Here is a 22800-nt window from a genome sequence, read left to right on the forward strand (position 1 = left end):
GTGTGTCTGTGCTCTCTGCACTGGTATTTTAGTGACCAGAAAAACTCAGGGAAACTGGGAGGCACTAAGCAAAGAACAGAAATTATGAAGGGGATTGAAAATACTGTCCTGGGAGACGTGAGAAATGAATAGTTATAGCGTGTCTAAGCAAAACCAAACCCAAACACTGAGAAGCCTACAGCTATTTAGAGCAAGCCCGGAGGAGCGGGGAGATTTTGTAGGGTGATACCGGGAGCAGCAGTAGGAAATTAAGGGGGACGGGGAAGGAGGGGAAATTTGGCTGAATACTGAGAAAAATTTCATCTATTTGGCTGTGGAAATGGCCCTAAAGAAGTAGTAGATTTATTGTTTGGGATTTCTAAACAAAAGCTTTGAAAAGCACTGAGAAAGAAACGTAGGATACAGTCTTGTGTGAACAAAGAGATGAACTAGATGATCCTAATAAGTATATTTCATTTCTTGTGTATCCAATTTGATACTTCTATATATAATTATGTGTAACAATATATATATATTCAAGGGTGCCTGTTTCCATTATAAACTGTATCCTTTATAAACTATATCATCTCATATAAATTCTTTTGCCTTCCTTTTTTCTCTTGTATTCAAATCACCTTTGGGGCTGATATGTACTGTCTTTACACAGTGGAGCTCTTCTTATTAATTTTGAGCAAAATACCTTAAACAAATTTTAATGCAAGACGAGAAGAATGCCGTTTCACATCTGAACCCTTCCCACTTCCCACATACTCATTTTTATAAAGCTCCGCAAAAGCTCTGCTGCGTCAGGTGCGCCACGCGCGTTGCACGGATCATGATACAGGTCCAGGGGAGCAGGTCGGGAATGGGGCAGCTGCGCTGGGACTTAGACCAGAAACACCAGCCCCGAGGGGCAGAGCTGCGAGCGGAGGCTCCGGGAGCTGAGGGGCTGACGTGGGAACATCTCCTGTCTCAGCCCCTCTCGCCCAGGTCCAGAGCTTGCAGTCTGGTAGCGGGACGTGGTTAGAAGAGCTGAATAATTGTATTTTTTCCCCAGTTTGACCAAGCGCGGCAGGGCTGAAGCGTTGACGTGCTGCAGCTTCAAGCGCTGTGTCCTTTTTCCACAGACATGTATGACCAGGTGCTGAAGTTCGGTGCCTACATCGTGGATGGTCTGAGGGAATATCGACAGCCTGTGCTGATCTACATCCCACCGCAGGCGGAGCTGAGAGGGGGATCCTGGGCTGTGATCGACCCCACCATTAACCCTCGGCACATGGAGATGTACGCGGACCGCGAGAGCAGGTACGGCCGCCTTCCCCTCCCTCACACCCATCATTCCCCGGCCGGGTGAGGAGCAATCGGTTCAGAGCGGGGCACTTTGTCCCTAAACGCGGCTGCTGACCCTTCCCGGTTGTAACCCGTCTCGGGGGAGCTTGCTGTGTAGTGATCACGGAATAATTCGGGTTGTCTCCCAACTCGGACTTAGGTGGGTAAATTCTGTAGCCGGTGTGAGCCAGCCTCTCTGAAGGTTCATTACCGACATTCACAAAGCACAGTGAGATGTTGATGCTCTAGGGTTTTCTTTCACCGTCGGTGTGTACTCTAAAATCCCCAGGTGTTGTACTATCTGTCACAGGGGCACTTGGGTAGTCGCACTTTTGAAATTAAATACAACTCGTCTATTCTGGTTACTGGTGGTTCAGGATATAAAATTACAGGCAAACTCTTGGAAGTTTTTTTTCAAATATTTTAAAGAATCTCTAAAATGTAGAGACACTGAATCATTTGGAGGAAAAAGCCAGCCCTGCCTGGGCTGCCGCTAGCAGATAGGAGGAAGGCGTGTAGAGGCACAGCATGAATATCGTGCTGCCAGAGCGTCCTCTCCAGTCCTTCCATCTCAGCAGAGCAAGATTCCCAGGCAGCTGCCGCAGGGGAAAGAACAAGTGTATGCAGGGAAGAGTTGAGGAGATGCCCATTTCCCGTGCCCTTCTCAGCTGAATTTTGCTCCTGATGGGATGTTTGCTGCTCTCTCCATTCTAAAGAAGAGAGACAGAGACACGTGTAGCCTCTTACCCCGGTATTTCCTGCATCTTGAGCAAATGTTGTCTAATCTTCATCTCCTGGAAGCTGGAAGTTTTTGCTGTTCTTTTCCTGGTTGGAAACGTGGAGCCTTCCCCACACCACGTGGCTTTGGGGTGTGTGCAGGAACAACTCCCGCTGCTTCTGCCCCGCTCCTCTGCGGGACGGCAGGAGGGACAGAGTGTGCTTTGCAGGGCTCTAGTTGGACTCCAGAGCTCTTGAGCTCCAGTAGCCAAGAAGGAGATTATTTTACAAAATACATCATCCTGTCCCTAAGTACCATGACACATTTGTAATAATTCTCATCGCTCTTGATGTGCCATGACCCTCAGCGCTCACCTTCCTCCTTGTCTTTACTCCTGCCGTCGCAGTTAAAGACTGAAGTGGTTTTATTTACCAGCCCAAGATCCAAACCACGTGCTCCTCTGTCTTTAACCCAGGCAGTGGGCAGATCTCTAATGAAAATGGCTGGTTAATTGGTTGGTTTTGTACAGCTTACCTGCCTTTTGAAAGAGCTTTCAGGTCACAGCTTTAAAGCGGCTGCCGAGAGCGTTGCTTGTCCCGGCTGCACTAGATCCTGTCGGACAGACGCGTTTCTGTGAAGCCTGGTGTGCGTTCATGGTGTGGGATACATAATAGCTAAGATTCTGTCTTTCTTGTTCTCTCTTTCTCTTTGTTTTGTCTCCCTCCTCCCTTTCTCTTCTTTTTTTTTTTTACATACTTTCTAGATGACATTGAACCATTCCATTTTGTGTTTCCCCTTGTCTGATGACCTGAAAGTGCCTTTCTTTTCTCTTTTCCCGTCGCTGATCAGAGGAGGAATCCTGGAGCCAGAAGGGACGGTAGAGATCAAGTTCCGCAGGAAGGATCTGGTGAAGACGATGAGGCGCGTGGACCCGGTGTACACGCGGCTGGCGGAGCGGCTGGGTACGTGTGCTGGGACATCACCCGCAGCTGCTGGGGTTTGGGGGGCTGCAAAAGGGCACTCAGGCATTTTCTCAAATTCATGGGAATTTCTATTACTGTCCTCTAACTTGAGAGGAAAACCAGATGAGACAAGCTGCATGTATGTACATGTAAGAGAGGTGATATTCAAGCGCGTTTAGCGTACCTAGGGTGTGTGTAATATAGCGACTTTCGGAACCAATTTCTTTTTTTTTTTATTGAATGGGTCTTAGAACAGACACTTACTACAGATGCTTGAGTCTGGTTTCCATCTCAGCAATTGCTCAGCTCGTTAAAAGCTCGTGGGCCAAGTCAGAATTTGGTCAAAGACATTCTGGGCTGCTTGACTATCACTGTGTCAGAGGTAGTTTTGGATAATGACACCTGTCTGCTTTTCAGTTTGAAGAAAATACAGAATATTCTTCCCCTCCTCAGTAAGGTGGGGTGATCTGCGGTGCAGTGGCCGGCACGTCACTGCCTGTGTTGTGTTATTACTGTGCCCCAAATGATCCCGGCGCCTGGTACACACAGAGCAACTCAAAATACAGAGCGTTCAGCAGAACGCACTTAATATCAGATATGTACTCTCTCAGGGGAATAGACTCTTGAAATAGTTCTTTACTAGCCCTTACTGTAAGAGTATAATCTTACAGAGCCTCTTTTTACCTCCAAAATTGACTACATTTCAGCTGTGGAAGAAGCGCACTGTGTGGGTATGGCTTGAATTTATAAAGCCTTTTGGGATCCTTCAGGAGGAAAAGTGTTCTGCAAATGACTGATAAATCGTGGCTATTGCCGCAGTTACATTTTATTATTTGGCTTTATTTTAATTTATGGCAGTGCAACAATTTATATACAAAACAACCACTCTGATATGCCTTGGGAAGAGAATAATAATTGTGAAGGGTGTTTAGAATCAGACAGTGTGCCGAACACTGGGTTCTCGGTGATGTCTTTGGCATCATCAAAGACATTTTCTCGCCTTTTTAATGACAATATTTTGATGCTCTCTTTGTTTTCTCTTACTGTGCCGATGGCTCTCTGGGCAAGAAGCAGGTTAGGAGGGGTTTGAGTTTTGCAGAGCAGCACAAGGAGCAGTTTTATCCGAGTTCAGACCTTGCTCGTGTCCACGGTGTGTCACTGCGTGAGGGAGCAGACGCAGGCACCCCGGTGGCTGGATGTGCTGTCCTGTCTGCGGCGCTCTGCTGGACTGAAAAACCAGTTTAATGTTTGCAGTTGCAGCAAGGAGATTCTTCCGTTGGGTGTCTGCTCCTCCACGTCTGACACAGGGGAGCTGCCTCTCCCGTGCGAGTCCCCGGGGGAAGGAGAAATCAGATGTGTGATTAGAGAAGGCAAATACGCTGAGCTGCCAGCTCTGGTCCGTGCAGATAAATGGCATTACAGCAGGAGCGCCATTTCTGCGAGCGTTTACCTTCAGCCCACCATAAAAAGTGCCGGTTCTGCCAATGAACAAACCAACCTACAAAGAACCGGAGTCTTCTGTGTGTTGACTGCCAGATGAATCCTTCCCCAGGAGCAGAGTCACGGGCTGTGCACAAAGGGGCTGCTCAAGTGTGTAAATCCCGACGCAGTGGAAGATCAGGGTGAGCAGAGCAGCTGTTGGTGGCCCCTGCAGAGGGTCTGTCACCCAGGGGGTGTGGGACACCTGCACAGCCCCCTTGAATCACACCGGTGAGACTGCACCAGCATCCCCGCAAAAAAATACAGGGAGAAAGAAGGGGTACGGTTTTCTGTCTCAAAAATCCAATGCGTGCCATGTGAGGAGGCAGGAGCCTGATCAGGGGTTTTTTTCCCCCTCTTCCTCTACAGGGTAATTACTCCCAGCAAACTCCATACACTTTAATTAAAATGACTGCAACACAAGAGCAAGTCACTTACAACTGTACATACAGAGAGCTCTAAAAGCTCCAGTCACTGATAAGCATCTCACTTAGATGGCTGGTAATTGCTCCCAACATCGGGCGATCATTGCTGTTGTTTTGCCGCTAATTCCATACCATAGCAGGAAAGCCAAGATTGCAGGACACGGTGAATTGCATAATTTTTTTTTTTTTTTTTTTGCTGGTTTTCTTTCTGGCCAATTTAAAATTTGTCAAAGTCGGTCTTCTTCTGGATCACTGCCCTTTGATATTTCGCGCACTCCATTTGCCACAAACAAGCCGCAGGGCCGCAGTTCATGCTGACTCCAGCAGAAGCAGAGAAAGCTCCATTTATCTTACACTGCCTGCTGAATTCTTACTCATTAGCTGGGGGTTCACTGCCTCTCTTTAACCCCTGCGTGGCTGCCGTCCCTCCCGGGCTGCGCGGATCGGGGCGCAGGGAGGTGCTCCCCGAGGTGGGGACGGGGCGAGCGGCTCCGCAGGCACGGGGCTCGGCCGGGCAGCGCGGGAGCAGAGAAGGGCTGGCACGTATTGAATAATTTGACATAAATCTGTTCATTATCAATTCTCCAGCACTGTCGCTGAGATGTTTATTAGCCCCGTGTTTTATTAAAATGTCACTCAGAGCTGGGCTGTTCTGAAGCAGCGAAGGCGCGGAGCAGGGAAGGGAAGGCAGGACGGTCCTTGTCCTGCAGGAGCCGATTCCACCCCCGAAGGCGCAGGGAGAACCGCGGCTGCCGGACGCGGGAGCCATTCATGCTGCCGTTAAAGATATGGTGGTTCAATTATATTTTGTTTATTTATTACAATGTAGGAGTGGAATAAAAATTAACTTTGTCATGCACCTTCTGGGCACGTAATGTGTCAGGTGGACAGTGGAACGTACGCAAAAATTTGGTGGAATATGAATGAAAGGAATGGCAAAATGGCTCCAGTTAGAGCAGGACTGGCCGTTACATTTTCACATTTCTCCTATCAGGTGTTTATCTCATAGTAAACAGGAAGCATCTGTTCATCGCCTGATACGTGTTGTCATAGTGTGAATATCCTCTTAAGCTGATCTAGGGAATAGATGCCCCAGTGCCAGCATGCACTTTAATTTTGTTAGAACCGATGTGCCCGTTTTGCATTTGCCCGAGTGCTGTACGAGGCGCGGTGGGAGCGTGCGGCTCCCGCTGTCCAGCCACACGCTGGGGAGGCAGCGGGTTCCGCACGGCCCCGGAGCCGGAGCCGCGGGGAGCGTCCCCCTCGCTCCGCGCCGCTGCCTCCGCAAAACTTCGCTGAGATTTCCAAATAATGAGTGAACACTCAGGCATTGAACCCAGAACTCCGCGTTAGCTCAGAAGGTCAGATTGCAGCTCTGAAGTCCGGTCATTACTTTTGAGGGGGGTTGGTTGGTTGTTCAGTGTTGTAATTAATCAAAATGCCGGGTGTTTTCTTGAGCAATAACTAAGGAAAACGCTGCTGCTGCGGTTCCGTATCTCACGAAGTCGTAACTTTGTCTTTTTGGGCGATGCTGATTTCCAGTAACTGCTGCTGCGTGCGAGTGCTGCTGCATTTAAATTGATGTTAATTCACAATCATGAGTCTAGGAGAGCAAATACTGGTTTCTGTCAGCTCCTTCTTGACAATTGGCATCTTGGATATCCCAGGAGGGCTGTAGATGTTTCCCCAAACCAGGAATTTTGTGGCGTTACGTCCCTGCCACGCTTTGCCTGTTTCTCTGATGCCAGCCTGGGGGCTCAGCAGCCAAGAGCTGCAGAGCGCCGGGTGGAGCGTCGCGCGGGGCCGCTGGACGGGGAGGTTTCAAGCCCGTGTCACGGGTGTGTGTGACCTTCACTGCTACTTCATATCGCACCTTTATAACATAAATCCTGCTGAATAGTTAGTGAAGCAATTACAAGCAGTCTCAGCTAAAGAAACAAGCGACGGTGCCCGTCTCTGCGGGGACGTGAGCGGCTCCCGGTGACCTTCCCTGTCCCCTCCAGCCGGGTGGGGGACGCGGGGCCGGGGCGGCCCCGACGCGCGCCGCGTTCCTGCTGCCTCCACTGAGTTCTTGGCTGGCAAGAGCTTGGTTAAAGGCAGAGGAGGTGAGATTCAGGTAGGAGGATTCTTGTTGTAGGTGTGGAAATTAGATGGGGCGGTGATAACCAGGGTTAAAATGGACATTTAATTATGGCATCGGGTGCAGAGTAGCTGCTGTACTTGAGTTTCCTAAGGACCCGTCCAGCACATGCCACGGCGCGATTTAAGTGCTTTGCTGAAAAGAACGGCCACAAGCAGATGCCGAGATAAACTGAACTTAACCTGGGTCTTTTTGGTGTTACCTGGGGAAAAAAAAAAATCCCCCAATTTGCCTATAGTAATTGTAACATCAAGATAATTGGTTGTTATTAATGCTCTTATAGCTACAATTTATATGGTAAAAGTCATCTTTGAAAATCGTAGGTGCGGGATAATTTGCCCAAGATGGATGCGAGCAGCCCAGGCCCGGAGCGTCGGCGTTGCCCGGCCTGGCTGGGCCGGGGCCCTGATCCCGGGTTTGCCCAGGTCTGGGTTTGAGGAAGAGGCAACAAAATGGGCAAGTGAAGGTCTGGCCGTGCTGAGGTTTTGCGCCGAGGCTGAGGGAGCAGATCCCACGTTGTAACAGCTTAGAAACCATAAACCATCACATTGATTCAGAAGCTGCCCGGCTTTCTGCAATCAGAGGGAACCTACAATAACATTTCTTGAAGTCATTTTGTCTAACCTGTTAAACTGGTCATATTTAAAAAAAGCACTTTGCTACTAAACGTTATGGGAAGCCGTGATTCATGGTCCTGCCGAGCCGTTCCCATCTGCAGGAGGGTTGTTAGAGGCTGGTCGGTCGCTGCCAGCGCGGCTGTGGCCGTGGGACGTTCGCTGCCCGGGGCCAGCGCCGCCTGCCCGGGGCGGTTTGTTTGGTGGGACACCAATCACAATCGTTTAGGTGTTGCTTTCCCTGCCACGATGCTTCCCCTTTACTTTCAGAGAGGAGTATAAATGGATATTGGGTATCGGAGTGCTTTACAGGAGAGGGCTCTGCGGGGATTTACTGCGGCAGCGTTTCCGTCTGTCCGTGAGGAGGACGACGACCGAAGCCTTCCCAGCGGTGCCGGGCTGCGGACGCGCCGGCCTGGCCCTGCTGCAGCGCGCGGCACGCGGCTCCGCTGCGGGTGGCCAAAGGGCTCGTTTTGGCAACCGGAGCTTTTGGCATTTATTGGCGTGTGCCGGGGCACGGAGACCCCCCCGAGGACTGGGGGCCATTACGGGCTGTGGGACGTGCAGCAAAGTTTGTGACCTCGACAGCCTGTGGCAGCCGGACAGGGAGGCTGGTGTCACCGCGGGCACGGGGACGATGGCACGGGGACAATGGCACGGGGACGATGGCACAGGCGGGCACCACCGGGCAGCCGCTTCCAGGAGCCATCTGGGAACATTTCAGGTTAAATACTTCTTATGTGTGATTTAAACTAGGTCTTGTTGGTTTAACCAGGTTTGTTTGGAGGGTTTAATGAAGGATGTTTATAGGGTGTGGGGCATTTCGGCAAGACTCCCTCCCGGGCAGGGACCCTGGGTGGTGCTTTTTGACCTCAGAAATGAGTCTGAGATAAACGGGACGTTTCCTGCGCTGCCTGCCGGGCCAGGAAGGCCACGCACGGTCCGTCTCCCTTCAGTCGCCGCCTGCTCTTACCTGCGCGCCCACCTGCATCCCGAACCGCTGCACTTTGTGTCCGCGCCGTAATGCGGCCGTTTCAGGGAGACGCTTCCTTTGTTTCTCTATTGATTAGTAGCTGATCCATACCTAGAGGTCTATAATGTTCCTATGATTTAAACTTGAACAGTTTCATTAACTGTCAAGTACCTTTAGAGCAAAGGAATCCCATATTTTAAGTCCCCTCTCCTTGCCAGTGTAAGATTTGTGGAAGGAGAATTCTTTCGCCGAGAAATAAATAAATAAAGCTTTCTGAAAAACCCCGAGGCCTCAAGATCTGACTAGGAAAGAAAGAAAACCACTCCAAGATATTTAATTGTACAGGGGGCTTACAGGATTGATCGAGAGCTTAGCTTTTTACAATAGTCCAGTGAATAAGAAATGCTCCTGACAAACGATCGATGATGGGATAATCACTCTTTATCCCCCCTCCTCATTGTTACCTTCTTTCTTCCAGGAGAACAGGGTTCAGAAGTCAAAAATCTTTATAGACGCTGCTTTTAAATTAAGCAGAAAATAGACATTGACATATTTGTTAATCTCACCTAAATCATTCCTGGGCCTGGCTGGCTTGGCCGCGCTCCGCGGCGCCACAACACGAGCACAGGCGCCGCCGTTGGAACTGGGAATTCAACGTGGATAAATACAGAGAATTTTTTATTCTGAAGGTTCTAAGAGTAGCTTCTCTTAATTAAAACCTTCTTACTAGTGTTCGGAAGGTTAGGTAACATTTATAATGGTGGGCACACGAAAACATTCCTTCCCTGGGAAGATTCACTGTGTGGCTGGTCTGTGCCTTGGAAATGTGTGTGCGTGTGTTCAAACCTGTTCTGACTTGGAAGAGAAACTGGAAGGAAAGCAAAACATGGGTAGTGGGCCCGTATGAGAAGAGCAGCGGGGTGAGCAGGGCCGGGTCCCCAGCGCGGGCGCCGCAGGGCTCTGCGATGGGACGCAGCGGGGACGGAGCTCCCGCTGGTAAAAACCGGCGTGGTTCAGCAGAACGTCCAGTTGCACGTGATCTGTCTCAAAGCGCAGTCTTTGCTTAAACTGAACCAGATGGGTTCTAAACAGCCAACCCTGCCCAGGGACCGCTGCTCCGCGCTGGTGAATCACCGACCTGCTGCGGGCCGGCACCAAACTGGTGTCAATTACAGCAGGAGCAGGGAGAGTTGTGCTTATTGACCTGGGCTTTTGTCTGAGCTCAAAATAAACGAAATAAATACATAATGAAGTCCATAGGCCACGGTCTTCTCAACACAGTTTTGTTTGTGCCCACCATGGTGGTCCAGGGGTGAGACGGATGGCGCGCCCATCGCTGCGCACTGAACACGAGCGGTTTGGGCGTCTCGTGCAATTTGTGTTTTCCCTGGCGAGGCGGCGGCTCCAAGTGCTGCTGGCAGCAACCAGCCTGCAGGAAAACTGGAAAACGTGTAGCTGGTTTTACCTTGTCCGTGTTTCTTGCGAAATGAACTGCATGTTGGGACATTATTCTTTTTTAGAAGTGCAGTAAATGTCAATTGATGGCTCAGCTCATTGGCATTTAAATGGAACAGAGTTTCCATGGCGAAAGCTCCTTCGAAGCTCTCGCCTGAATGTCGGTGGCAGGAGATGTGGGCTGGAACACGTAGACTTGACTCGAGGCTCAGCTTGTCCTTGCTGGGAGCTGCTGCTCTAGTGCTTCCCGTGGCCGAACGCCGTTTGGGTTTCACCGTCCGCGGGAACAGGAGACGTCTCCGCTCTCCGGAGCTGCCGCCGGTCCCGCGTGCCCCTGCGCGACCCGGCCCTGACGCGTGTGCCGGTTGCAGGGACCCCCGAGCTGAGCCCGGCCGAGCGCAAGGAGCTGGAGGCCAAGCTGAAGGAGCGGGAGGAATTCCTGAGCCCCATCTACCACCAGGTCGCCATGCAGTTCGCCGACCTGCACGACACGCCCGGGCGGATGCAGGAGAAAGGAGCCATAACGGTGAGTGTCAGCGAGCGTCGCGGGGACGCCGCGGGAGGGTCCCACACCGGGGACGTGGCAGCGGCCGGTGGGACCAGCTGCACGGGCCTGCAATAAACCTCTCCATGTGCCAGCTGTTTTCCAGTCCCAGAACACAAACACCTCATGTTTGCCGGCACTTTTACCCAACACGTCCGTTTTTGACCCCACATTTTCAAGGCTTCACCAGGCAGGGCTGCAGTTTAAACCTGGGACTCAGGAACGTTGTCCCTCATTCATTTCTCCTCCTCTAATTACGTCTCGGGCAGGACATTCTAGACTGGAAAACTTCCCGTACCTTCTTCTACTGGAGATTAAGACGACTTCTTCTCGAAGATGTGGTCAAGAGGAAGATCCACGACGCCAACCCTGAGCTGACCGACGGGCAGATCCAGGCCATGCTGAGACGCTGGTTTGTGGAAGTCGAGGGGACAGTGAAGGTAAATAAAACCAGTTTTACCAGGTCTGGCCTGGGCTCAAGTTCAGCAAAGTTCTCCCCAGGTGGAGCTTGGTCTCTGGTTTTTAATTGTAATGTCCCAAACCATTCTAAGTGATGAAAAAGAACTTCTGGGGAAGGTTCCAGATCAGGAGTTGTTTTATGGGGACCCTTTTTATAGCAGGCTAGAAAAGCAAAACAGGGGTTTTTTCCCCAAGCACATAGCACCATTGATGCGAAAATCTGAGCATCTTACAAAGCCAAACAGGTCACTCAGCACAGCGAGGCATTATTTTGCATTTTATTGGTTTGGTTTATTTTTTTTTTTAAATTTAATTTTTTATTTTATCTATTATAATTTTTTAATATTTTATTTATTTTATTCTATTTTTTAAGTCACAAGCACTCAGGGGTTCCAGAAGAGAGGGGACAGTGTTCTCTGGAGGGCAGCAGCCTTTCCAAGGTGGTGTCTGAGCGTCTTTAAAAGCGGCATCTCGTTAGCTAATACATTACACCAATCAAGGAGAGTTATCTTAAGCCACAATTAATCTGCTCCCTGGCATATGTTGATAGGAGAGCATCATGCTGTTTCTTAATTAAAAGCAAACGGATTAAAAATGATTAATAAGAGTATTAAATATTCTCCTAAACGAAAAGCTTTGGGATTCTCGGTAAATCTGGCTTTTTGCAGCTCTGCAGCTGCAACGCGGCTTCTTGGGGCTCCTTCCCTTCCCGGCCGGTTCCCGGGCCGGAGCGGTGCTGGCGTGGGGGCAGGAGCCAAACCGGACGAGTTTAAAATAATAATAAGGAAAAAAACAATGAAATAAGCAAAATCTTGAGGTTGAAGTGACATCACCGGTCTAAGACAATCCCGGGGTTCAGGGCTGAGCGGCGGCCGCTGCCGCATCCAGCTCATTGTCATTCTGACCTGGACTTTGTTAGTGAGAACAGAGAAGGATAGTGCACCTTTAAATGACGAGCTTTGTGTTTAATTACCCAAATAAAATGACATAAATATGAATGAGTGCTAATGGCGGTACTTGCTTTTCCGGAAACCATTAACAAAACGATTCTTAAATGATTTGTAAAGAAAATGAGAGGAGAAGAGAGGAGTGAGAAGGCTATTAGGTGTCTACCACACTCCTGAATTATTATGTAGTCAACTACCTGGCAAATATCAGGTGAAATGATCTTGCAAAAGGAAAAAAGGGGTTTGTTGCCAAGGCTTTGCAGGGCTGCGGACACCCCGACCTGTGATCAGGGATCCCGTGGTCACTGGGGACACCGACACCAGGTCACGGGCACTCAGGGTCCCTTCAGGTGCATCTCCAGAAGGAGACGCAAAAGAAATCAATCCATTTTGGACTTCTGTTAATTGTTAGTTGTGTCAATAAAAGCCACACACCGGGGAAAAACACAGCGTGCTGCCAGGCAGATGTTTTACCCCAGTAATTGCGAGTTAAATTTTTGGGGATGGCGCGTGAGAAGCGGGCACAGCGGGTGACACGTGTGGTTTGTTCACAGGCGTATTTATGGGACAGTAACAAGGACCTGGTGGAGTGGCTGGAGAAACAGCTGACGGAAGAAGAAGGAGTTCGCTCAGTTGTGGATGAAAACATCAAATACATCTCGAGGGACTACATCCTGAAGCAGATCCGGAGGTGAGCTGCGCGGCGCGGCGCTGGGCGCGGGTGTCGGGGCCGCGCTCGCTGACCCCCCTCTCGCCTCTTCCCAGCCTGGTCCAGGCCAATCCCGAGGTTGCCATGGATTCCATCGTGCACATGACCCAGCACATCTCACCCACCCAGCGAGCCGAGATCGTGCGGATCCTCTCCACAATGGACTCGCCTTCTTCAACGTAAGAGCATCGATTTCCCACACACCCCCTGCCCGGTACAGTGGAGATAAAAAAAAAAAGAAGCTCAGAATTGCCTTTTGTCTGCTCGACTGCGACCACTGTACCGAGACAGGAGGCTCAGGGAAACACTGGAAGAGTGACATTTTTATTTTTTCAGATCAGACTGACCAGAGGAAGTGTGTTCTTTGGCCAGAGACACGAGGAAAATGTATAAACACAAGCGCCTGCGGAATTGAGTTACAGCTGTCTTAACTGTACCTTATTTATTTAACGAAGCGTGACTGGACCAATGCATCGTTTGGCTGTTGGGCTGCCAGGCAATGACGGGTGCTGCGGCACCGTGAGCTCTTGGCGTAGCAAAGCGGGGCCTCGTTTAAATTAACATCCCCGTGTCCCCGCCTGCTTCTCTTTGCACCCTCCTGGCAGCAGGTTCGCGCTGACAAGTGCCACCGTCCCCCCGAGCACGTTGCTGCAGCCGAGGACGGGCTGGGAGCCCCAGACCCTCCACAAGGACCAGCCTCTCGTCTCTGTCAGCCGGTGGGGACTTGGATTTCAAACGTCTTGTCTTGTTATGGAGCAGTAGAGGAAAAACCACATTTAACCCAGGGCTGCCCGGGCAGGCTCCTGGGCTGCCCAGGACGGTGGCAGGGGCAGGATTTTGGGGGCTCAGTCCCCACTCGCTTTGCCTTTGCGCCCCATTGCTATAGAATAGCTCAGTAAACTGTGAAAGGCCCTTCTAGGAGGAGACCAAAACTCAGCTGCTCAGCCTCTTCCCTCCCCACTTATTTTGAGGGATAACAGACACGGGCAGCCCCGCGGTTGCATATCCATTGTGTAAGTGCTGATCCTTTCATGGGAGTGCAGAGCTGAAGCAGAAAGCGGACACAGCTGCCAGGAGACAGGAGGGAAAAGGACAGAATCAAACACCCCGATGGGGCTGCAGCTGTAAAAGGAAATCTCAGTCTAAAACCCCTGCGCTGGCTGCCCCAGTGTGCGGCTGGGGAAGGAACCGCAGGGATTCAGGTAAAAAGACCGAAATAGATGTTGTTTTTGGTGATCCGCTTCCTTAGCACCAGCTGGTTTTTTTCCCCGTCCCAGCAGTGACTTTGCAGCCAGTTGGAGTTGTGGTCTTGGTGGCTGCTGGCGGTGGCCGCGGTGCCGGCGCTGAGCCGCGCTGCCCGGGCTGACCCCGGCCCAGCTTCTGGGCTCATTGCTGTACTACTTCTATTTTCGTGGCCCTCCTGACCATAATAAAAGACAGGGAAGCTGGAACTCTGGAGGGTCAGCCCCTAATTCATAGATGCTGTTCTGGAACTTGGTCTAAGGAGTGCTGGAGAGCTGACACCAATGATTGTCTTAAAAGTGTTTTGGATTTCACAGTTCTTTCAGTACAGTGAATCGGAGGGCATGTTTTTATGAGAGAATTAAAGAATGATGATGCCAGTACCTCGCACCTGCACCGTTACCGTCTGCACATGTGGTGCCAGCGCTCGCTGAGGTGGAGCTGCAGCCAGCGGAGCTCTGTCATGGCAGGGATGAGCTTTTCTTAATAGTTAAGAACCCGAATTTGGTTTAAGAGGCTTTTTTTTTTTTCCACTAGAGCCCCCTGAACAACCCCCAAAGATACTTTTACTTATGCCAGTGTGGGCTGCAGCAGGACAGACAGACAGCGTCTCCGCCAGGCAGGATGCTCGGGGCATCGTGGCGCAGGCGACTTGTTAGGGGTAAAGTGGCTCCGAAACAACAGCCATTGGGGACCGTGGAGCGGGTCTGAAATCCAAGTCCAGCACCAGGCGCAGGAGCCCCAGGGGCAGCGTCCCCCGAGGTCCCGGCGGGCGCTGCGGGGAAACCCCCTCGGTACAGACGGTTCTCGCTGGTGCTGAAGTATTTCACTTACCTCAATTTCTTTTAATAAAAAGAATGAATGACAGCGCTGTTGCTGGGAGTGGAAATCTGTCACCCTTGTCCCGGGGAGCGTCCCCTGCTCCCCGGAGCCCACGTTAAAGGTGAGTTTTGATGTGACGTGTCAAATCGAACCATGTTAAGCAAACACAACTCCAGCAGTTATTTTATTCACACATCTCTCAAACCAGAACCCTCACGGTTAAAAATCTAAATCACCTTAAGAACCATAATCTAATTGGGGGAGGGTGTGAGGGGACAGACCCTACTGAACTCCAGAAACGCATTTAAAACTCTTTAGCCTAAAATATCTACATATTAAAAAATGCCAAGAAAAGAAGTACCAAAGCTGTAAGCTCTCAAAAGCCCAAGATCAAAGTGCCATCATCTTTTAATGTAAACCTTTTGTTGCATCAACAGTCTTAAGAGGGATGAGAGACATCAAAATAAAAACTGAGACAAACTGTGGCTTTGTAGCTGTTTTTTGTTTTAGTCTCTTCTCTCAATTTGGGCCATGAAATAGGTCAGCTCCATTACTGATCAGCCTTCCCACAAATATTTAAAACAAATTGAATTGCACACCCAATACCCATCACAATTACGCCAGGCACAATAACTAAATTAGCAATTCAACAAAATAATTGGAAATGCGATTCTCTCTATTCCACAGCCTCCCTCAGGGGTTTGGCCGATCTATGGGGGGAAAACTCTGCTTTACTAATTCTGCAGCTAATTAGAGACACACTTGTAAATGAAGTTGTTTGTCTGAAAGTTGAAATTCTTTGCTATTGTGGGGTTGGGGGGAGAGGATTTAACACGACCCTCTGTCCCCCCATCGCACATGTAATTCCCCAACACACCTTCTGGTTGCTGTGCAATGTTTTGCAAAGGTATAATGCCCGTTTGTGTAGGTACTAATTAGCAGCTGTATCATGAATTAAGAAAGAATTAATATTCTATTGGGGGGGAAATAACTATCACACTTGCTGTTAATTGGCAGCATTAGGAAAATACAGTGGAAATCACCCTGGTTATCTGTGCCCTTACGAAGTGGCACCCGCGGTACCTGGAGCTGCCGGGGACGGGCGGGACCTGGCGCAGGTGCCACCGCCGGAGCCTCCGGGGACGACACCGAATGCGCTTTTCCTGCGGCACGTTCAGCTGGGGCCGGGACGAAGCGCTGCCCGTCCTGCCAAGGTCAGCGCATGGAGCGGGAGCTCGGAAGCCGCTGCCGGCCCAGGGTGTCCCCGCATCCCACCCTGCGCAGGTGGGGGGCGGCGGGAGAAAAGCCTGCTTAAACACTGATAAGTACATTCAAAAGCATGCTTAGCAGGGCTTTGACTCTTATCTCTTCAAACAATACCAATGAGAAGTTATCACATTTAAAGTGTTTCATATTACCCTTTTAACACCCAGCTCGCTCTCAAAAAAAAAAAAAAAATCAAGAGCCCTGGTGCTACAACTTTAGAGGACACAGAAGTCAAATGCGGACGGGTTGGTGCTGCGGACACATCCTGGCAGCACCACGAGCCCCGCACAACAAACCCCAAAAAGCCGTGGTGCTTTCTGCTAAACATCCTTAATGCTCCTCCTGACAGCGGGAGCAGCGGGAAACCATTCCACCGGCACCAACTTGGGAAGCAGCTAATTTACTCCCCTTGATGCCTTTCAGAATTGTGGTTATTAAACCATGAGATTTTAATGATGTTCGAAGACCACACAGCTTTGCTGCTGCTCAGACAATAAGAGCAGGTACCGTTAGACTCTGGGCGTGCAGGTTCTGCCCCGGTCCCGCACGGCTCCGGTTTTAAACCTCCCCAGTTTGGGAGTTTTTGGGCGTTTGCTGCTGGTGGGGCCGAGCGGGGCCGCGGCTGCCAGGACCTTTTCTGCGCTGATCACACCTCGCCGGGCCGCTCACAAAATATTTTAATTAGATTGCACAAAACACAAAACAAAGACAGCGCAGTTTATGTGTCACAAGCAATGGCCACGTTACACACATATATATGCACATATTATTTACGCAAGATAACCTCCATTTCAGATTGATCACAGCAGGCTACAAATTCCCCTTACGGGGATTTAATTTCCAGCTTCTGACCTTTGGATATGAAAACCCCACCAAACCTCTCACGTGAACAATCTCTGGCCAGTTTTACACTCGTGCCACATCCTGCACCAGCACGTTGTGGTGATGGGGAAGCCAGGACGGCTCAGTCATGATCAGCAGAAATAGAAGCGTATGGGACTGAAAAATTCACCAATACATTCTAATTACAGAAATATCCGCAGCCGTAGCCCCATGCTGTGCTCACCACCCCTCAGTCACCGTCCCTGTGCTCAGAAGTGGGAGCCGGGAGCGCTGGTTGCAAGGGACAGCACCTTTTCTCTGCTTTAAGGCCATGTTAATTATGTAAATGACATTTAAATCCTCTTGACTCAGTGAAAAAAAAAAATAAAGTCACACATTACAGATGTGCAGCCCACAACCAGAACAGCACGTTTAAACCCCACCCTCAATCCCCCAAATAAAATATCCCTCAGGATTGAACACAAGCGTGGGTGACCTGATTGCGGAGGGCGGGTGGTCCCGTGTCCCTCCCCCAGCAGAACTGCCGGTGCTGAGCAGACTGCAAAATCAAGGTCAGGAATTCACAGAGAAAACTTAAAAATGGATTGTGTTTGGGAGAAAGCAGTGTTCGTTCTAAAGCCAGAGCGGAGGGCGCCAGGCCAAGCTCAATGCCGACCCCAAACCTTCTCTAAAAAGCGTGGGGTTCAGCAGGAACCGCGGGTGAAGTTCCTGCGGGAGGTGGGTTTTTTTAGGAGCAAACCTTGGAGAGACCTTGTTCGGTGCTCCTGGGCAGCTTCAGTCCTGGTGCTAATTCTGCTCGAGTTCTTCGGGACTCGCCGTTTTTCCAAATAGCGACCGATAAAGTTCCGTCCTGGGGAAAAAAGGAAGGAAGAAGAGAGAAAAGTTACTTTTTGAGGTTCAAATGGAAGCAAGAGGCTGCCGGCAAAACCATCCACTCCTTAAAAGGCTTTGTATAATTAAAAATGCATTCAACAATATTAATAAATACAGGCAAAGGGGAGAACTTGCATAAGACCAATCACACGCAGTACAGAAATCTGTAAATATTTCAGTGTGGCTGGACACCATCTCTCTAGAGAATGAGGGTTTCTATAAGTTTGCCCTTTACAGACAGGCTCTTCAAGTAAGAAAACAAGATTGAATATTTTAATAGGATGTATGAGACCACAGAGCCATAAGGAGGATTCAATCAGACAGTCTATGTAGGACTATAATTTAGTTTTCATATGTTTTCTTGGACTTGATGGTACTTGAAAAACAATGAAAATGACCCAGCAACAAGATTGCAATTAATATCACATATGCAGCAATTCTGATAACAGGAACAAGTTTCCCCTTAAAAAAAAAAAAAAAAAAAATTAAAAAAAAAAAAAAAGTGGGCTGGTCTTATTTAGCTTTAATTTTTAAATCGAAGTAACTTAAGAGAGGTGGGGGGGAAAGCACATTCTTTTTAAAACCACACATTTCTGGAAATCAAGGAAAAAGCCTTATTTTTCTACACTTGCCTGGGACAGCAGCTGCTGCAGGCGCTGGGCCAAGAAAACTGTCAGGCCAGGCAGAGAAAAGAGATTTCACTGCTTGGGAACGAGTAAAATACGGCCCGAAAGGATGAAACCCAGACCTGACAGCGACACTGGGCTCTGGCTGCCTCCCCAGCCAACACCACAACGGGCGCCGCTTCGCTCCTCCCCGGGCAAGAAAATACGGCACCTGGTTGGAAAAGTGCCCACAGCCCCGTCACCGGAGAACAGAACCTGCCAGCGCGGAACAGGGACCTGCGAAGTTCAGCGACAGCGGAAAAACGCCGGCCGTTGATCCCAGGAAGACGAGGAACGAAGAATCCGTGCCAGCAATGCAGGAGGATGGACAGACATACACTGAGACAAGAAACCTTTCTAATTCACCTGAAGTTAATTTTAATCTAGAAGCTAATTAAGCAATCAGCTGCTCTTCCCTCAGAAAAGGAGTCTGTGGCGAGGGATGTGTCTCCTCACCCAACAGAATGGTTGATGCCGTGTTTTGTGTGCAGAGCTCAGCAGAGACTACAGAACCGCAACCACGGTTTCTGTGTTGAACCAGGTACGTGCCCGCGGCTTTCGGCAAGTTTAACACAAACGCAAAATCAAAACACTTCTGGAAAACAGGACTGATACTTGAAAACCTGGAAACTTTGAACCTTGAAAGAAAAAAAAAGGAGATAGAGGAATGTCTTAAACCTACAACATTTTCCATCTTTCCTGACTATTAACTGATAAACGTGACTCACTTTTGCTGTTTTAACAGAGAAATCAGATGGCGAGCGGCAGTGCTGCCAACAGGGACGTTGCGACGTGTCCGAGCTCGGTGACGCTCTGGGCACTCACAGCCGTCCTGTCCCACGCAGAGTCCACGCGCTGGGAGCACAGAGGGAAACGCTGGAACTCGTGTTTTGGTAGAAGATGGTTTCACACTCAGGTGGGCAAAGCTGACAAACTTCCAGCGAATCATCATCACCTGTTTCTTGATTTCTTCTCTCTCCCTGGTATATGACTTCTTTTAAATAAGACGACTTAACTGCATCAAGGAAAATCTGTGCAAGGTAAGTGCCAACACCAACACACCCTTTGCTGTTTCCAGCCCGCAGGTGCAGCTGCAGGGGTGTGTGGCCCCGGGAGGTGACAGTGACAACCTCCACCCCGCTGGCTCTCGTGTCGGGGGAAAGCAGCTCTGCCAAGAACCCCCCAGCAGCGTCTCACAGCTCCTCTTGGGCTTCTTTCCATTCTCCCTTCCAGCGGGGGATGCTCGGGGCTCGCAGCCTCTCGTCTGCGCAGCCCCCGCGGTTTGTGTGTTTCAGCGCACGTGCTGCGCACGGGCACCAACCAGACACGTTGGATTCTCAGCTGTTCAGTGACACGGCCCTCGCAGACGGGCTCCCTCCCGTCCCACTGCTAAGGGACGCCACGGCCTCCCCGTGTCCTGCGCTCGGCAGCTCCCGCGGGTTTGGTTCCGAACACCCGAGCCCTGCAGCGCTCAGCCCTGGTTCCTCCCGCGGCTCCGCAGACACGGCGCCTGCTCGCCAGAACACACCGCGCCCCGTTGGCTCCGCTGCCTCCACCACGTGAACGCAGGTTTTTGTCTTCATTTCTGGTTTTCGACAGTCTTCTGATGGGTACAAGAGTGCAGGGATGGATGCTCATTTTGCTCCAGTCCTACTGATTTTAAATAAACAGGGGTGCAGGCAGGCCCCAGTGCTCCATGGCTCCCGTCCTCCTGGGCACGACACCGGCAACCCCCCTTGAAGTAAAAATTGGAGTTTGGATAATACCATGGCAAGGGCAGACGCTCTGGCAGGGAGCGATGGAAGGACGAAATCAGGTAACCCCACCACCCCTGAAACAGAACAAATATTTTACCCTGCTAACAAAAAAATAATAATCCAACCTTTTCTTTCCTCTTCCCATCACCCAGGCTCCCTTTCTTCTGCAGCATCTCCTCTCAGCAGGATTTAACCATGCAGAGAGTAAAACTCATCAATCCTCCAGGTTTAACCTTGTCTCTGTTTCAATTCACCAGGGTAAGTGTGGATTTTAATACTTTCAGCCCCCTTAAGGCTACGCATAATGAACTTGGATTTTGGTTAAAAAATATAAAATTCCTCTCCTCCACCCACATATATGAAGCATCAGACTTGAGCCGCTGAGTTGAAACAAGCCTCCCGACAAAGGAAAGGTGACTTTAGCACAAAGAGGCACCGGGCTCAGCAATGAGCTGAGGAATAACCTACACGAGTAATTAACAGCACTTACACCTCAGGTGGAGAGTGTGCAAGAAGCAGGTCGATACAGGGGTCTTCCTTGAATTAAAATTTAACTTACCCTTTATTGCAACCTACAAAAGCAGGTAATGAGCACTAACATTTTTATTTCTTTTAAACTGTCATTTAGGCTGTAGAGGGGATAATTACCTATTTCCACTGTAGTAAGGTTTTATCACCCTTAGTGAGGCATTTTCTAATTTAATATTTTTACTATATTATCATAAAACCTGTTTCTGGAAAAAATGATCACGAACCACACAGCCATTTGCCATAAAACATGTGTGTGTAAGTACCTTGGCTTAATTATTTATGCGTTTCTTGTGAGCTGATGCCGAAGGCAGAGCGGGTGCCCAGCACTCGCCCCTTCCCGCTCCACAGCCACCCACAAAGTTTTATAGTCATTTTACGTTTTTTTTTTTTTTTTTTAAATATAGTTCTGTAAACTAGTAGAAGAATACTCTTAAGGGGGAAAATTCAGTTTCTGGTGGGTTTTTATTAAGAGCGTTATTAATAAAGCAATACTGCATGAGTCACTGCTGTGCTGTTTTAGTAAAAATATCCTCCAACAAATTTCTCTACCTTTTCCCATGTACCTTTACTACTTCTCTTCTTCCAGGGGAAAAGAGAAAAAAGAAAAAAAGAAAAAAAAAAAAAAAGATAATTTAGAATATGCCCCAAGCAGTACTGGAATAACTGTACCTGCTCCATTCCTACTGACATCCTCCATTGGGGACAACGAATTTTTACATCACAAAAACTGGCAAATGATAGAACATGAACACCCAGGAAAAAAGGGAGGAGGAAAAACACAGGCCTCCTGATGGAAACTGAATCTGGCTGTGGAACAGATGGCTGATCACTTTCTAGGAAAACTTTCTGCCTGTATACTAAGAAATCTTTTGCCCAGTGGTGTGGCATTCAGATGACTAAGTGTCCAGCAGGCAGAGCAGGAAGATAAAACAACCTGAAGCCCTTTATGTCTCAATTTCTAGCCGAAGGTGTTACCCTCAATCGGCACGTGGGGTGTGGGATCTGGCTCTGCATTCACACGCCTCCCAGCCCACGCTCCCCACTCCGGTATTTCCGCAGCCACAAGCCCGTGGGTGGCGTGGAGCAAAACAAGCAGCGGTGAGCACCAAAGCGGAATTAAAATACCCACAGCTTTCAAAGCGAGGGGTCTGGCAGGCAGAGCAGAGGGCTGCGGGGCAGCCGGCGTGCGATGCGATGCGGTGAGGTGCGATGCGGTGATGAGATGCGATGCGGTGAGACGTGATGCGGTGAGGTGCGATGCGGTGATGAGATGCGATGCGGTGAGACGTGATGCGGTGAGGTGCGATGCGTGCTCCCGGCCAGAGGCAGCCCCACGAGATGGCACTCTCTCACTCGCTTCCCCACCACGGCCCAAAATCGAAGCGCACAACTCCAGCTATAAATTACGCAGCCAGACGGCTCCCATCACCGCGCCCGGCACTCGAAGGAGATTCAGAAAGGTCTGCCGCAATTCCCTCTCGCTCAGGCGGGTCAGGATCGGGTCCTTCGAGTCTGTGCAAATGCTTTTAGCCCCACGGCTTTAAATTATGGAAGGTGACATGTGACCTCTGGTGTGTCTCATGAGACCAGGCACAAGATTTACACGTATTTCAGAAAGCTGGTTCTTGCCCTAAACAAAGGGACTCTGGACGTTTTGTGAGGCTGGATCCAGGGAGCGGGAGGACATCAGAGGGATGGAAGGGCTGCTGCTCGGGGTACCGTCCCCCAAATTTAACCAGACCCAGGTGCGATCTCTGTCACCAGTTCTGAACATTTCCCCCTTACACAGGCACACAGCCTGGTCACCAGCCCTGAGCTCAGGACATCAACAGGAGCAGAGTTGGCACCTCTCTCCTCCTCATTTTGGTCCCAATAGCGTTCGTGTTTTCATAGGAGCTTTTACAGCGCAAAGCATAAAAGATGTGGACAAGCGGCAGGAGAAGTAGCAAAACACAGGGAGGTTCAGAAACCTCCAGCCTGCTCTGCTGGCACGCTTTCCAGCAGCTTTCATTTCCCCATGAAATCCATAAAATGTTGCTCTTTCAGTCTCTGTTTTTGGATGGGTATT

The 22800-nt window shown here is 49.8% G+C and overlaps 2 protein-coding genes across 12 annotated transcripts in view; one reads left to right on the plus strand and one right to left on the minus strand.

Annotated features, from left to right (window-relative positions):
* ACACA (acetyl-CoA carboxylase alpha) overlaps positions 1-15278 on the plus strand; it is a 121936-nt gene extending 106658 nt beyond the window's left edge. For 8 of the 9 annotated variants that reach the window (XM_065646888.1, XM_065646895.1, XM_065646894.1 and 5 more), the window contains 7 exons: positions 1107-1284; positions 2876-2988; positions 10446-10600; positions 10888-11058; positions 12579-12715; positions 12790-12912; positions 13070-15278. In XM_065646888.1, the coding sequence (XP_065502960.1) occupies positions 1107-1284; positions 2876-2988; positions 10446-10600; positions 10888-11058; positions 12579-12715; positions 12790-12912; positions 13070-13079 (887 nt within the window). In that variant the 3' untranslated portion in view covers positions 13080-15278. Of the gene's footprint in view, positions 1-1106; positions 1285-2875; positions 2989-10445; positions 10601-10887; positions 11059-12578; positions 12716-12789 lie in introns of all 9 variants that reach the window. The other variant, XM_065646896.1, reaches the window with a different exon arrangement.
* A 1487-nt stretch (positions 15279-16765) lies between these two features.
* The window catches only part of AATF (apoptosis antagonizing transcription factor), a 46538-nt gene continuing 40503 nt past the window's right edge, over positions 16766-22800 (minus strand). Inside the window, exons 12-13 of one of the 3 annotated variants that reach the window (XM_065646901.1) lie at positions 17657-17756; positions 16766-17062 (exon numbers count right to left, since the gene is read on the minus strand). In XM_065646901.1, coding sequence (XP_065502973.1) covers positions 17693-17756 — 64 coding nt within the window. In that variant the 3' untranslated portion in view covers positions 16766-17062; positions 17657-17692. Of the gene's footprint in view, positions 17757-22800 lie in introns of all 3 variants that reach the window. The other 2 variants (XM_065646900.1, XM_065646899.1) reach the window with 2 other exon arrangements.

This window comes from Caloenas nicobarica, chromosome 17, assembly GCF_036013445.1.
Source record: "Caloenas nicobarica isolate bCalNic1 chromosome 17, bCalNic1.hap1, whole genome shotgun sequence".
Taxonomy (NCBI): Eukaryota; Metazoa; Chordata; class Aves; order Columbiformes; family Columbidae; genus Caloenas; species Caloenas nicobarica.